At 35.2% G+C, this 16,697-nt stretch overlaps 2 protein-coding genes across 2 annotated transcripts; one reads left to right on the top strand and one right to left on the bottom strand.

Annotated features, from left to right (window-relative positions):
• LOC136810641 (long-chain fatty acid transport protein 1-like) lies at positions 1–3,178 on the top strand. Its single transcript, XM_067067210.1, has 2 exons — positions 1–89; positions 1,096–3,178. The coding sequence occupies exon 2, from the start codon at positions 1,118–1,120 to the stop codon at positions 3,050–3,052; it is 1,935 nt and encodes a 644-aa protein (XP_066923311.1). The 5' UTR covers positions 1–89; positions 1,096–1,117; the 3' UTR covers positions 3,053–3,178.
• An 8,896-nt stretch (positions 3,179–12,074) lies between these two features.
• On the bottom strand, positions 12,075–14,330 carry LOC136810758 (G-protein coupled receptor family C group 6 member A-like). The gene has a single exon (XM_067067361.1). The coding sequence runs from the start codon at positions 14,328–14,330 to the stop codon at positions 12,075–12,077; it is 2,256 nt and encodes a 751-aa protein (XP_066923462.1).
• Positions 14,331–16,697: the final 2,367 nt, after the last annotated feature.

The following is a 16,697-nucleotide window of genomic DNA, read 5'->3' as shown; positions in this document are numbered from 1 at the left end:
ATGGAATAAGATCGTATCTCACGCGTGGAAAAGGCAACAGAGGTGAAGAGCAAAGAGTTCAGAGGGCAATCAAAGTAATCAAATTTCAGGTAAATCTCCAAAACTGTGTATAAACATAACAAATAAATTGTGTGTTACAAATTTATGTGCTTTAAATCTCAAATTTGAGTGAGTATTGTTTGTTAGTCTGTGTGATGAAAGAACTTTCTTGCGAAGTTTTGAATAAGACTCGGTAGTCTCAAAATTTTAGAAAATATAAGATTATTTTAAGTCGCATAAAGTCAAAACTTTCAGAGACTAGTGTAGTTAGATCAAGGAAAAACCTAAGATCGACTAATTCTTAGATCTGCGCGCTAACTGAAGTGCACATACGTTCAATCCTGAATTTTGGATGCGGGCAATCTAAATAAATCGTAAAAAAATATTTTCAACCTGAGTATCCAGGTTAAACTCCTTCAAAGCATTGAGTTTAAAGCCCGAAGGGCTAGAGTAGAATCTTTAACCTATCCCAGGCAAGAAAAAGTGAAGCCACTTATTTCCCATCTAGAACGCGCCTAGAACGCGACGTAACCATGACAAAAAATTTTATCTCTAGCGGTTTCTTTGTTTTTGAGGACTGCCTGCCTTTTTTTAAATCTAACGACAGATTTTACTTTCAATCCGGCGTTTGTATAAACCGCGCGCGGGCGTTCTGGGTGGGATACACGTTTTTTTTTTATAAGAACAAACTATATAAGAACATAAGGCTTCGAGCCCAAAAATTTAAGAACATTCTAACAACATACTAAGGCTTTGTAGACTTAAAAACATGCAATTTCTTAAGAAATTACATCAAAATGCTCAAAAAATGCTGAAAATAAGAACATTTTAAAAACATTTTTAGGCTTCAAATCCAAAAAACTAAGAACATCCGAAGGCTTCGAAAATTTTTGATGTTCTTATAAAAAAAAAACGTGTAGGAGTCTCGAGTCTAGCCCTTCGGGCTTGGAGGTCAATGCTTCAAAGTGGAGAGGAAAAACGAACCGAAGTGGAAAAATAATTTGATCTTGAAAATTATCAAATCCCAAAAACATACAATTTTTGTTCCTTTTTCAGCTCAATACAGGAAGAAGCGAGAATGGCACCGTGTAATCCATGGAAAATATTTGGCTATGTGTCATTACTTTATTACTTCTATTCAATAATTGGAATCCTGATGTCGTTCATATTGGTGAGCAGTCTTGTCTATTTCACTGATGGTTTGAAAGATCTAACTTTCGCGAATCGAATTATGATCAGAGATTGTTATTGGGCTTTTATTTTTGCAACCAAGTTTATTCCAGCTATCAAGAGAAACAGAGATAAAACTCCAAATCAACTTTTACGAGAAACAACCGAAAAATATCCGAACAGAAAAGCCCTTGTTGACGCAGAAACAGGGCAATCTTTAACTTTCAACGAAATTCAAATTTTTATCAACAAACTTGGCCATGTCATTAAAAGCTTCGGTTACAACCCTGGAGATAAAATTGCACTTTTCCTTCGAAATGAATTGGAGTATGTTCCCATATGGTTAGGATTGAACAAAATTGGTATCCAAGTCGGTTTAATCAACTTTAATTTGCAGGGAAAAAGTTTGGAACATTGTTTAACTGTTGTTGACTTTAAAGGTATTATTTGCAGTCCAAATCTGGTGAAGGTTTTAAAGAACACTGATTTCCACGAAAAATCTGGTGTCAAGATTTTCATTTTTGGTGATGAATCGTTTGAAGGAGATTACAAGGATCTGAAAAGACTGATCAATGACCAAAAGGATTCTAGCCCTGTAGGAGATGATATTAAAGGACCAAAAGGCACACCTCTATTGATGTATACCTCTGGAAGTACTGGCAAACCGAAAGCAGCTCGAGTTACAAATGAAAAGATTTTGGGTCCTTTTATCAGTAACGAAGTGCTTACTAACACACCTGAGGATGTGGTGTATTGCGCCCTACCGTTCTATCATGGAGCGGGCGGTGTGGGTGGTATGTCGCCCATGATTTATAACGGATGTACGACGATCATTCGAAAGAAGTTCAGTGCTTCGAATTTCATTTCTGATTGTGTGAAACATGATGTGACGTGGGTAGTCTATATCGGTGAATTATGGAAATACTTATTGTCACAGCCACCCAGAGATACCGATCGTCGACATAAGATTCGAATTGCAGTTGGGAACGGCTTGAGAAAGAATATGGTCGGACCAGTTAAAAAGAGGTTTGGTGTCCAACGAATTGTGGAGCTTTATGGTGCTACTGACGGTAATGCAGTGATGATTAATCTCGATAACGTTCCCGGAGCTGTTGGATTTTACTATTTCTTGTTCCCATTTTTGAATCAGAATTGTTTGGTGAAAGTGGATGTTGAAACTGGCGAGATTATCAGAGATGAGAATGGTCGAGCTATCCTTTGCAAACCTGGCGAAGTTGGTTTGATTGTTGGATTGATTCGACAGGATAGAGGATTTGAAGGATATGTCAATAATGCTAAGGATACTGAGAAAAAAATCATCAGGAATCTGTTCAACGATGGTGACTCTGCTGTCAATTCTGGTGATCTTTTGGTTATGGATGAATATCGCAATGTGTTTTTCGTTGACCGGATTGGCGATACCTTTCGTTGGAGAGGTGAGAATGTTGCCACAACTGAAGTTGAAAATATCATGTCATCTGTAATCAGCACTGCTGAAGATGTGGTCGTTTATCCAGTACCTATACCAGGAGAAGGAGGGAATGCTGGCATGGCTTACATTCGAGAAAAAGAAAACCAACAGTTTTCAATTAAAGGTGTTGCTCAAAGTCTGTTGGAAGAATTACCAAAATATGCCATTCCAATGTTCATTCGCATTGGTCGAAATCTTGATCAAACTGGTACTTTCAAATATCAAAAGAGCGCTTTGAAGAAAGAAAAATATGATTTGAAGAGCTGCAATAAAGATGATGTCATTTATGTCTATGACGTCACCAAGAAAGATTACGTAATTCTCGATGCAGAATTGCAAGTTAAAATTGAAAACGGACAAATGAGATTCTGAAAAATAAAGACAATCATCTTTATAGTTATAGCTCTTCCCTTTTTGTTGTATAACATCTTGGGAAATATCTTCTTATTTTTTAAGTTAATTTTTTGTTAGTAATGATTGACGTGATCTAACAAAAATGAAGATTAAAAAATTTGAAAATCAAATTCTTTTCCATATGGCTGAAGCCTCTGCTGAAGATTGGGTACTAGGTTTGCCGGATGACGCGAATGTGCTAATTCGGAAATGATTGGGTCATTAACTCGGGAAGAAATTAAAAGATTTAAAATTTGGAACCCTTTTATTATTCGGATCCCGATATTTAGCCTTTCGGAAGAAAAATGTCGAGACTTTTTTTTGAAATTTTCTCAAAAAGTAATTTCCTTGAAAATTCTTTTTTCGATTCTGATTCCCCGCTGTGTTGTGATTTTCTTCGAAAGTGAATGCACCATTGAGTTTCAAGCCCGAAGGGCTAGAGGCAAAACTTTAACCCTTCTCAAGCAAGGGAAATTTAGGCCACTTATTTCCCATCCAAAACGCGCATAGAACGCGCCATAATCACGACGACGGATTGTATCTAGCGGTTCCTTTGTTTTGGAGGACTATATCTTTAGAAATTCAGCGATAGATTTTCGTTTTAATCCAGCGTTTGTATAAAACTACGTGCGGGCGTTCTGAATGGGAAATAAATGGTTTCATTTCCCATCCAGGAGTCTCGCCTCTAGCCCTTCGGCCTTGAAACTCAATGGGATGCACATTCGCCTGGGTCATCTCATAAAATGTGAGGGAATTAGATTCCACACTCTGATGTAAGAGTTTGTATAACAGACATTGTATTCAGGTGTTGATGTTACTCACTTGAACAAGCACTCGCAAGTGCAATCTTCCTCAAGCTTCGAGTAATGTTGCCGATGCGCAATGGCTATATTGTGCGGTTGCGAGCACATGATCAACGGTGTCTGGTAAGCGCTACGATTTGATATAGTGTTCTATATGTGCACTGATCTTTGTTATGCTTGCATCACACATCATATATCGTTGAAGAGAAGGGAAATTTAAATTAAACTCTTGGCTTTTGCTTTGCCGTATACATGCTGTATTTAGTTTTTTTTTCGTTGACATTTAGATTAATATTTTATCATAATGGTAAATAACAAATGTACATATCATCGATATTCAAATTAAGAGTTTTCAATTTTGTTTTTCAAAATAGACGAAGACCTTATATATAGCGCACCTAAGAATAATGGTCCTTTGTGATAAGGTGATACATACTATGTCATACTATACTATATAACTTCAAATATTGAATTCAGTGATAGAAAAAAACACACATAAATTTTTTACAAGAACTAGTAAACTTTATTCAGGACTTATTCTGTTCTTATTTCTTTTAGACTTGAACATTCCTAAAATGTCAAAAACATGTTAACTTTATTCTCTTTGACCTAAGAGGATGGGGCTTTAACATAAGCATTTTCTTATAGCCTTTTGTTTTCAAACTGAGGCTTAGATTGTTCTTGGTTCGCTGCTAGGCTTTGGCTAAAATTGAGCCTCGTGTTCTTTTGAAATTATTCTTTTATTTTCTGGCTAAAAAACAATTGAATCCAAGTCCCCAGCCATAAAAACATGAGAATGTCAATCCCCATCGAGTTTCGGTCAGTTATATTTGCCCCCACTGGCTGATAAAATCCCACCGGGTCTGTGAGAAGGGGTGTATAATATGATACTTATAAAGGATTTTGATGAGATATTGAATTAACTGATCAAACTGGTCAAATAGCAAACTGGTAGAAATTTTAATTCAAAAGACTCTTTTCTGGAGCTGTCAAAATGAACAATTTCTGAGTATCTTAAACATCACTGGATCAGGTGGATCAGTTAACTGGTGTAAAATTTCTTAGCAAGTAGGGATACATTGTCTGTAAACAGACCCAATAGTGAGGTTAAGTATACGGGATAATCACGACGACGAACGAAAAATGTAATAGGCTAGTGGAAATACGAAATTTGATTGGTTGAAACTCACTAGCCTGTTAAATTTTCGTTCGTCGTCGTGATTATACCGATTTACTTAACCTCACTAATATCTACGGAAATTTCTAAATTCATTTTGTAGTACTTAATCTTTTTATTCTTTTATCAGTTCGGCTCAGGCTCTGCATTGTTCTTGAATAGCATACCGTCGCGAATCTAAAAATAGACATTGATTTTTATGTTTGACTGAAATTCAATCCCATCACCCTTAGTGTTTATTACGCTTGCACGCAAATTACACTCAATTACAAAGAACAAGTAATAACTTTCACGACTTTTGAATTAAGACGAAAAGGACTGTGGGATTGAATTTCGGTCAAATGAGAGAACTAATCATCATGACGTTTGCATTGTTCTTGAATTGTTCTTATTTTGCAATATTTTTTAATAGTGGCGCTGTTCTATAGAAATTGTTCTTATAAAAAGAATAGTTTACTAGTGGTACGGATAGCGTGTTTGACATTCATTTATAAGAACTTATATCATGAAAAAGGAGAAAAATTGCTTGTTGTTTACAAGGTAAACGATTTGTGTATTTTCGAGGGAAATATATTTTTATTATTGCCCCCGCAGGAGCGCAGCGACGAGGAGGCACTCATAGCTTCACGCATATATATTGGACTGGAATCTCGAATCTTTGCGTTTTTGTTTGTAATTTGATTTCCGGCCAATTAAGTGTTCCGCAAAAATATGGCGGTAAATTATACAGCGGTAAATGTTATACACATTTTCATATTACGTTATATGCTATTACCATTATTATATATTACATTTCATTAGTTTTGATTTAGCATTGAAAAGCTGAAACGAGTGTTATAAATGCAAATTATAGAAAGTATATAATTACACCATAACACGAATTACAATATTACTTTTGCAAATCAAATCAAACAAAATGGCAGACTGCTTATGATGATTAGCCGATTCTTTCGTCTTTGACTGGCAAAAGTGTTTTGTATGGCTAATTTTGTTTCTTGTCTTTAAAACTGAATAAATACTGTAATTTAGCGTTCATTTCAGTTCAGTTCATTTCAGCAATGATTTCAATTCTTTTTCTGGAATCTTTAAAGAAGTTTGCTCAAGTTTTCAAATGTACATTTTGTTGATATTTTTGTTCAAACTGTAATTTATCTTTGTTTGTTATTTTATTAATAACTACCTTTATTGTTTATAGAACTTCTTGAGCTTTAAAGACCATTATATGGTCGTAACTCAGGAATGTCTTTCTTAACTTGGTAAAATAAGATACCGGCAAAGTACAAAAAAGTAGAATGTATGCATACGAAAACAAACTTTTTTTTTTGGTCTTCAAAATAGATTTACCTCTTTAGTATGGAGAGCCGTTTGTAGAAATATTCATTCGATTATTTTTTCGATTAAATTCAGTATTTTCATTCGGTAAATTCAATTATCATTCGGTAAATTTTATTATTATTCAAAATAAATTCTATTTTCATTCGGTAAATTCTTTATTATTATTATCAATCAAATTCTATTTTTATTCGGTAAAATCTATTTTCATTCGGTACATTCTATTCTCATTCTGTAAATTCAATTGATGGAGATTCATCGATCATCATGTCTCAGTGCGGAGTGTGTCTCGCCGTCTCTACCTCATAGCCATCTCCTTTTTGGAGAAAGAACGACATTTTAATCCGTCTGATTCGTGCGTATCCAACACGAAGTCATGGCTTATAAAACCAGAAAAGTTTGTTCAACACTGACAAAATAACACAAACATCACCGCACCGTATGGGATTCAAACTCTCAAAACAGATCACTGCCTGTACTTCAAACCATCGCCTTAACCACTCAGCAACCCTTACTTACTACATCCATAAATTTGATTACATAAATATTCCTTATTTTCATTTGGGGTGATTAAGACACTTTCCAATCTTCTTAAAGTCTCAAGAGAGGAGAATCTTGTTCTTGCGATGGACACAGCATACACGCGCGGGCGATTAAATACGATCGCGTGGGATGCGGGTCGAAAAATTCTTGTGAGCAATCCGGGTATTCATCAAAAAGTGCACAGGTTTGGCGCTGCCATTTTGTTTTCCCTTTTACCCTACCCACCCGTTGCATCATGGGGGATATTACTCCGTGTTAAAAAAGTCACGAAAACGTCGGTTTTATCTGTCGTGATTCTAACCCACATGAAAAATGACGTATTGCCTTTAAAAGTAATGGTTGAATAAATTAATAAAACAAGAAGCCCGTTGGGCGTGAAGGCCCAGCGAAAAGTAACGTGTTGAAAACGAGCGTGCAAAACAGCAAATGCATGACCCCGTTGACATGGATCAAAGTGAAGACAGGAAAAAAAAATTCAAAATCACCGCGGTACTTCTCATTGGTTAGACGCTTGAAATTTTATTGAATGGTCTCCTACCAACCGGGCCTACACAGGCGCAGGTTCAACTTTCCAATAAAATTCTAGCCTTTGTATCCAGACTCAAAATTTCAGAAAAAAAAATCTTATCTGGTGTAACTAAAAATGTCGGGTACAGTTTGTTTGATACTGCCTGTGAGTGAACCCTTGTTGACAGACTATCAAAACCCAGGCAGACACACATAATTAACTTACCATATAACCTCTTTTACAAACTCAAAAAACTTTCAAAACTACTTTAAACTACATCAAAACATCAGCCACATCAGGCCACATTTTAAAAAGACTCCTTTCCATTTTGTTTAGAAATGAACCTGTGTTTTCATTTTCATTTGTTCATCTTTTTTCACAAGGTCAGCTTTTTCCATAAATTATGCGCGCCCATAGAAAAATATAAAAAAATCCCCCGAATATTCTGCTTAGTGAGTGGGCGCTTTTTAACGAATTAGGTGCACTCACATATGCAGGGAGAAATATCCCTGCAGGCATGTTAGTTGGACCAGACCGTAAACAAGAAAAATGATCTTTAAAGAACTAGACGGTAAAATAGTTTTTACGGTCTGCATATACAAGCTAATAAAATTCATGTGGTTAATGTGAGTTAACAGTTAGTGCGAATCCAGAAATGACCATTTTCACTGTTCATGCCTTGCAACCATGATCAATCTAGTTTGAATTTGCCCATGAGCTGCATTTTAGTGCCATTAACAGATTCCAGAATCAGTTTATATACTTTGAATAATTACCATCAACTACTCCAACTTGGGACTATCTGAAAAAACATGGGACGGCAATTCGGCCACCATTTCACCGAACTTCCAAAGTCATTTGATTTGAGTTAAGGAAAGGCGTATTTAAAAATGCACGATTTCTATTTCGATTTTACAGTATGTGAAAATACAGACCAGATATGCAACAGTCCCATGTTTCGACCAATCGTCCCAAGTTAGAGACGGTTGACGGTATGTGAGTCCAGTTTGAAAAATCAAGTCACCGCCTGTTTAATGCGACAGATCCAGAATTGACCATTTTATTTAATGTGTAGAATCATGAAAAAAGTCCCAATCTTGTTAAAGTTTACACATGAGCTGCATTTTAGTCTCCGCTAACAAATTCCAATAATCAGATTTGAAATAATTCTGTGTCGAGTTTGGAAAATCAAGCCACCGCACCAATCGTCAAACGAGACAGATCCAGAAATAACCACTTTCACGCGTAGCCTCATGGAAAAAGTACCAATCTTGTTCCAATTTACACATGAGCTCCATTTTAGTGTCCATTACCAAATTCCAGAATCAGTTTACTTTTAATAATCATGTGTCGAGTTTGAAAATTATACCACGTCCCACCAGCCACTGTGCACTGACCGTTGTTAGCGACAGATCCAGAAGTGACTGTTTTCTTGTGTAGCATCAAGGAAAAAGTTCCAATCTTATTCAAATTTACACATGAGCTGCATGTCAGTTTATTTATTTCCATGTCAGAAGTCATTATTTCCTAAAAATAAAGTCTTTTCGAAAGCAATATAAACTAAAAGTAAAAGTGATTTTTAAGGTAGAATTTTCACTCATAAAACTTTATGAAAACTTGAGCAAAGACTATAAGATATGGCAGAATGTTGAAAAAGGTTTATAAAAGAAAATCATTACAAAATATCTTTGGTTTGAAAGTCTCTTGACCACTAAAGCAAAGAAAATGTTCAAGAAAGTATGAATCAACCTCCTCGCTTCGACCGCCATCTTGTTTTGTTTTGAAATTTGTTTTTGAAGGAGCGCGAAATCAGAAAATATATCTTTTATAGCCAGTATCCGACTTTAGCAACCTTTTCCCTCTCCAAACGGCAAAATTAAAAAGTGTGTTACTATAGTTTCAAGCGCCGTTTCTACCAAAACGGACGGACAGACAGAGGACGGAAAGTTGCAAATGAAAGGCCCTATCGCTAGCGCTGGGCCAATAAAATATTGAATTTCTTGCAGAATGAGATTAAACTTCTACCAAACCAAATGAAAGAAATCAAATGAAAACTTTGAAATGAATGTAAAATGAATTTACCGAATGAGAATTGAATTTACCAAATGATGATTGAATTTACCGAATGATAATTGAATTTACCGAATGATAATTGAATTTACCGAATGCAAATTGCATTTACCGAATGATAATATTAAATTTACCGAATGATAATTGAATTTACCGAATGATAATGTTAAATTTTATCAAAAAAATAATCGAGTGAATATTTCTACAAACGGCTCTCCATACTATAGAGTGTTTTCACTGTTTGTTCAGTGTGGTAAATCTATTTGGAAAACCTGAAAAAAGTTTGTATAGGCGCACATTCAACTTTTTCAGTTGTGATAGCCTACGTAATAACTTGCGCTCCAGTAGTTTGGTAAAATAGCTCCAATTCTGGCTTTCCAAGTTAGGAGGGACCTTCCCGAAGGCATTTAAAGGTGGTTAGACTAGGCACACAGACAGTCATACAGAAACACCATGAAGTGAAAGTATATAGCTATAAACTCAAAAAGTCTAGCTTCCTGAAGGCACGTCTCTTCATTGTCTGCGCTGCGATCATCTTAATCCCTTAATGGATTCAATCCTTTCAGCTTGGAGAAAAGATTGCATCATGAAAAAGTACTATGCACTTTTAAAAAAATTAGGTGCATTTCAAGATTTCTCGACTGAACGTCTGAATGGACCACAATGGAATTCCTTTATTTTTCTTTTGACCAACAACATAAAAGATTTTGCTTGAGAAGTGCAATCACAGCGTAGGCGAGTGGAGTCCGGGCCTTAGCTAGGATTGGTTTCTATTTCGCCCTATTTAAGATGGCGCAGAACTTTTTGATCAATTTTATCCGCAGTATCCTCTTGACTATTGTTTATTAGGCAAAGTAGCAATAGAGAATCAATCAATCAATCAATAATTAAATCAATCAATAAGTTTTAAAGTCCAAGGACCAAGGCTCTTCAACTCGCTGCCAAAACGTCTGAGGGATCTCACTGGGTGCAAGAAATTGAAATTCAAAACTGAGCTGGATAAATATCTTTTTACAGTTCCCGACGAGCCACTCGTGACTGGCTACACTATGATGAGACGAGCTGAAACAAACAGCATCATCAATATGAAAATTTACATCGGTCCTCACAGGATGGATGCGTAAAGATATTACGAAACAAGTTCAAGGTAACTCAAGGTAACTCAAGGTAGGTAATCAAATCAATTAATTATTCCTGATTATTTTTTATGTTTCAATCTTTAAAGCATTAAAAGCTTTATAAATCTTTAAAGCATTAAAAGCTTTATAAATCTTTAAAGCATTAACAGCTTTATAAGTGCATGACATGACCTTTCAGTGGGGCATTTAGTGAAAGCTATGACTAGTAATAAATTTTTTATCTCTTTTTCGCTACATCGGATCATGAAGGTAATAAAAAATAGATGTAGAATTAACTCCTTTTGTTTCATTGTACCTAATCATCGGAAGCAATCGGCTCCTTGGTTGCAATGGGCCAATCAAAGAGAACCGATTTGAATGAAATTATAAAAGGATTTAACGATCACTTAGGCCATTATCGAGTCGTTTACTCTCCATCTTTTTTTATTACCTTCATGGAAAGACACAATATAAGTAGGCAAGCCTGCGATTGCAGTCGGAGGCGACCCGAATGCTCTTCTTTCGATAGTGGTCTACCCGAACGAGGGGTAAATCACTTGAAAAAAGGTGTACGATACTTTTTGACTTTTTGAATTTTCATTTGACTTTTTGACTTTTTTTTTACTTTTATTTGACTTTTATTTGACTTTTTGACTTTTTTTTGACTTTTTTTCAAACTTCCATTTTGACTTTTTCCCGACAAAAATGCCCATCGCCTTCGGGCGCCTAAGATTTTCCGCCCAAATCTGTCCAAAAACGCCAACCGCCCATAAATTTTGCTCCACTCATCCGAGCACTCATCCGCCCATTCAAGAAACTTTTTGACTTTTACAAGACTTTTTATTGACTTTTATTTGACTTTTTGACTTTTTTCTAAGAATTTTTGACTTTTTCTTTGACTTTTTGACTTTTTGACTTTTTCTTTGACTTTTTTTTGACTTTTTTGACTTTTTTTTGACTTTTTGACTTTTTTTTTTGACTTTTTGTAGAGGTGTACGATAATTTTTCGAGTGATTTACCCCTCGTACCCGAAGATAGGGGAGGGCGCCACTCTTTATCCCTAGGTTATTCCACTTACCCTTGATCCATCTCTTAATTGCTGAATATTGAGCATAGGCATCAAGTACCATTTTGAGAATCTTTGATATGACCCGGCTGGGGGTTGAAGCCACCACCTTGCTCGCCGTAGCCGGATGCTCTACCACTGTACTACAGTCGCAATATATTAGCACACACAAACCTGTAAGGTTGAATGGCAATTCTATTCAGCTAACAATCAATGCAGAGAAAAATAACCATGACGATAGTCCAAGATCTTGGATTAAATTCAAAGTTGATATTTATATTTGGCGTCGTTAAACAGTGATTAGATTTGAAAAAGTACAATGCGTAAGTTAATAATATTCTTCTTATTTATATTTTACACAAATAGGATTTTATACGTCCTTTGTTACTTTGGTACTCTCAAATTCGAGTCTTTCTTCATCTTTGCCAAGACAATGGCTCTCGAATATTCCACTGTATTAATCTCTGGTCGGAAAATCGCGAAATAAATCCTTCGAAAATAACAGAAGATGATCAAGACATTCATATTAAGTGTTATAGCCAACCAATAAACAGCCTCTTTTTGAAGAATATCTTTTTGGAAAAACACAATCGGGTACAAAATAATGAAAACCACGATCGCAATAAAATTTCCGTAAACAATAGGCATTGTTTCTTTAAAAGCACCTGGTAAACGTCTTCCACGAAAAGCTTGCACAAAACATGTTATATGCAGACAAATGGCAAACGCAATCAACACATTTTGACTTGATCCAGTACCACAATATGAAGTTTTCAAAAACAATCGTTTTTGAATCAATGTTCGAATCATCAAAGGTTTGGTTTGAAGCAATACAATTAAAATTAGATTGTTTGCCACAACGATAACCAGCATTAGAAAAACGTCTGTGGCTCTCGATTTTCGTATTTCTGATTTCGTCATTTTGACTCTTGATTGAAAAGCTTTTAACACTTGTTGTGCTCTCAATAATATAATTCCAACGATAATTGTGTAGGAAACTGTAAACGAAATCATGCGAAAATGACATTTTAAGATGTTTGGCGCACCATAGTAACTGAGAAACAGTAAAACAAAATTTAGAGCAATGATGATTAAATGAGCATACGTCATGCTGACATCAGCAGCTTTCATCATAGGGGTTGCACGGTACTTGAAAAACTCCACAAACACGAAAACACATGAACACAATCCAAAAGAAGTCAGTATGGTAGCGAATACCACAAATGGTGATTTTAAAGAATGCGTTCTTGAAATGTAAGGGTCATAACAAGAATCTCGTTTTTCGGACGAAAGATAATCATGTGGACATTTATTGCAAGTCGTATTTCCTTGATGCGGTTTATAGAATCCTTGTGCACAAAGTTGACACGTCCAACGGTATGTGGTATCCCAATCCGTAGTATTATCAGCCAACTTGGTGTAAAGATATTCATTTCCTGGTTGACAGACAACTTGAGGGCAGATATTTTCTTTACTATACTTTCCGATTTGTTCAACAATATACTGTGATGGTGTGTATAATAGATATTTCAGAATTGACTTGCCCTTTACTGCTACTTTCTGTCCGACAGATACCCTATGATAAACTGTCCGTGAGAAAAGACTCACGATCCCTAATTTCTGAACTCCTATTAACTTGGCTGGAAAAATCTTCTCCAAAAAGTCTTTCAAATTTTGGATTTTATTTTTAATGGTTAGTTCGTCTTTTATAAAAGCCGTAATCAAATTAATTTCTTTGAAAAGCCTTGAAAAGTAATCAAGTTCTGATAAGGAGTTGGTAAGATTTGATCTCATTATAAAGTTTGTTAAACCTTTCATATTCGAAGAATACTTCATTATAGTATTATCTCTGAAAGAAATGACATTCCCAAGCTCAGAAGAGATGTTTTTACTGTAGTTTTCATTCACAAACCAAGTTTGATTTGAAGGACCATAGTTGTTAAGAAGCCTTGTTTGTTTATCTTCATCACCAAGTAAAATGATCAAGCCATTTTGATCATCTTGACGGAGTTTTTGAATAACATCTTGTACATTGTCTTCTTTGTTTATAATTTCGATGTTCAAACAAATTTGATGATTAAGAAGTATGTTACGATACAGTTCGAAATGATAAGGATTTTTTCTTAGCAAAACCATTGTCACGTATTTACAATTTAGCCCCTGTAGCATGGCTTTGAAATATCTTCCAAAATTCTTGATACTAGCATCAGATATCCATTGGGAAGACAGCAAATACTCATTGTAGTGGAGGCTTATACTCTCTCTAAGATTCATAATCAAAATGTTAGTCTGGCTTAAAACTTCAACCAGTAGCTGAAACTGTTGTCTGTTTAAATAAACTAAAAGGACCAAAATCTTTGATTCATATTTCCAGTCTGGTACTGGATATCCTACTTTGTTAGATGGATTTTTTAGGACGGTGAATGTGTCATTGAGCAACAAATCAACCAGGAGATCCAATAACACATCATTGCTATTACAAACATCATAATGCTGATATTGAAACAATTTATTCCCAGGGTTGACTTGCTCATTTTGTGTGATGAAATATCGGATAGCTTTATCATGAATTCTTGCTTGATCATTAAATACTTTCGTTTGATTGGTTGAAATGCTGTAGCATGCCGAACCGACACCCATTACATAATATGGCTCTCCTATTGGTGGAATTTGTATATTAGAATGTTGGTTCGAGGGATTAGTTGTTGTACTGAGAATCGTTCTGTTTTTCGACGATAACGTCGGAAAGACGGTACCTGTAGAAGGGATTGTCGGTTTAAGAGTTGTTCGTCGTCGGTTAAAACGACGAATAAGTCGGCGAAAAAGCGACTCTGATCCATGGAATAACAATAATAATAACAAAAGAACAATGTATATAGCAATAGAGCGCATATTGCCCATAGTCTGAATTTGATTGATTTGAATAACAATTTGATGACGCTCTTGGATCCCAGATGAATGCTTCGTGACTTAGAAATTGTCTTCGAAATTTAAATATAGATACTGCCTGTTGATTGGGCGCTAGCTCACGGAAGTCTGAAATAGTTTCCATTTGATTTTTCATTTCATTTTTCTATTTACAACTGTTTTTAGTTATTTTCAATTTTTAATTTTGTAAATATATTTGTTTTTCGATCAAAACAGCGAAAATCGTGTAATTAAATTTGCGTAAATATTACAAAAACAGAATTAATCTAAAATTGATTAAATTTTTAATTTTTAAATGTTTGTTTTTTCAATCAAAAACAGCGAAAATCGTACAATTAAATTTGCATAAAATATAACAAAAATAGAATTAATTAAAAAAATCGAGAGCTGTTCTTCAAAAAGTAACTTTAGCTATGGCTAATAGTTAAGTAAACGATTTCTTATTGACATACCCAGAGGGGCACTCAATCTGAAAACGACTGTGCGTGGACAAAAATTTGACCCTCAAAATTCTACCATTATAGTGCAATAATTTGGCCGAAATTTACAAAATTTTGATTAAAAATCGAATAGCGGTGCTTTTTTTAATTTTCTTTATTTCCAAGGATAACTTTTGCTAAATTGTACCCGATAATCTTCCGTATTATCGGACTCGTCTCAATCAAGCAATTTTATTTCATCTGTTCATTCATTTCATCAATTTTATTTCATTTTACTGTATATAAAATTACACCAAAATCAGAAATGTCACTACAATCGCCGTTGAAATATATTGACAATTTTGGATATTTCAATGTTTTTCAGAATTTAACCCTAATTCATACTAGGCTTTGAGGGGGGGGGGGCTTTTCCTGTACTACCCCTTAACTTTTGATCTAGTTGGTAATTTTAGATGAAATTTCGCACACTTTGTTCTTATAAATAGCTAATTCTAACAAAGCAAGTCCTAAGCCAATTCCTCGTTATTTCACCCCTGTCTCAGTTCCCCAGTAAAAATTTATTGCTACCACTTAGTGGTGATAGCAATTAGGCAATCAAAACTTCAATAAATAACAATATTTGTTTTCAGCTCAAAAAGACAGTGGAATAAGTATTTGACTATTTTATCTTCAATGTGATGAAGAAGATATCCTTGACATGGTGAATAAAAGAAGGATAAACTGGTTTGGTCATGTATTGAGGAGAGATGCCAATGCCAGCTACTTCAAGAAGTTGTACAAGTCGGAATTCATAGGAAAACCTGCATCGTAGCGGTCGGTTTGAAAATTCTCAAATTAGAAAAGACAATGACAACAGACCCTCTACACCATTGAATTTTTAAATTAGCCGTAAATATCAGGGCTGTGTATAGACTAGGATCCATGTGAATTAAGCATCATGATTTTAATGTAGTGTAATTGAAAATGTCACGATATTTCCAAGTGAAGGATCGATGATGAAGAGCTTTTTTAAGGATATTTGTCACCCTTAACATACAACCTGTCAAGGGGATGTTTATTCAAGAAACCTCACTTAACCATACATCTTTTCTTATTGCATAATCTTTTCAGCAAAGAGTGTTTGATACAGACTAAAACCCTTACGTGGAAAGACTCTCTTCAGATTTGGGAAATTTCTCAACTGTGGTGTTTGTTATAAAGGAAACAAATAATATCGTGGCTTTTTCCGCTCTAAATACGGTGGTACATACCTGATTCTGCCGTAAAATACTCCCAATCTCAGTCAAAATCAAACCAATCCCAAATTTCTGACCAATTATTTTCTAAATTCCGTTTTTCTAAACTAAAATAGCCCTTCTCTATCTATTCTCTGTCTCCGACAGTGTATTTATTTTCCAAAATTCCCTCCGATTTTCGTTAAATTCCGCCATACTGGACGAAAAAAGGGGCAAATTCCTCTCCGCCGCCAAGTCTGAAACCCTTTAATTCAGATTTCTTCTTAGCTGTTTTTGGAACCTATTTAAGAGGGATTCCCTAGGTAAATTTCATTTTTTCTTTGGTTTGATTTTGCTTAAAAACGTCAAACTAGTAAATGACTAGGGGCTACCCTCATTTTTAACCCTGGCAAACTGTTTAAATT

The sequence above is a fragment of the Clytia hemisphaerica genome, unplaced genomic scaffold (assembly GCF_902728285.1).
Source record: "Clytia hemisphaerica strain Z4C2 unplaced genomic scaffold, Clytia hemisphaerica genome assembly, whole genome shotgun sequence".
Taxonomy (NCBI): Eukaryota; Metazoa; Cnidaria; class Hydrozoa; order Leptothecata; family Clytiidae; genus Clytia; species Clytia hemisphaerica.
The sequence above is the reverse complement of the archived record's forward strand: the minus strand, read 5'-3'. Positions and strand labels throughout refer to the sequence as shown.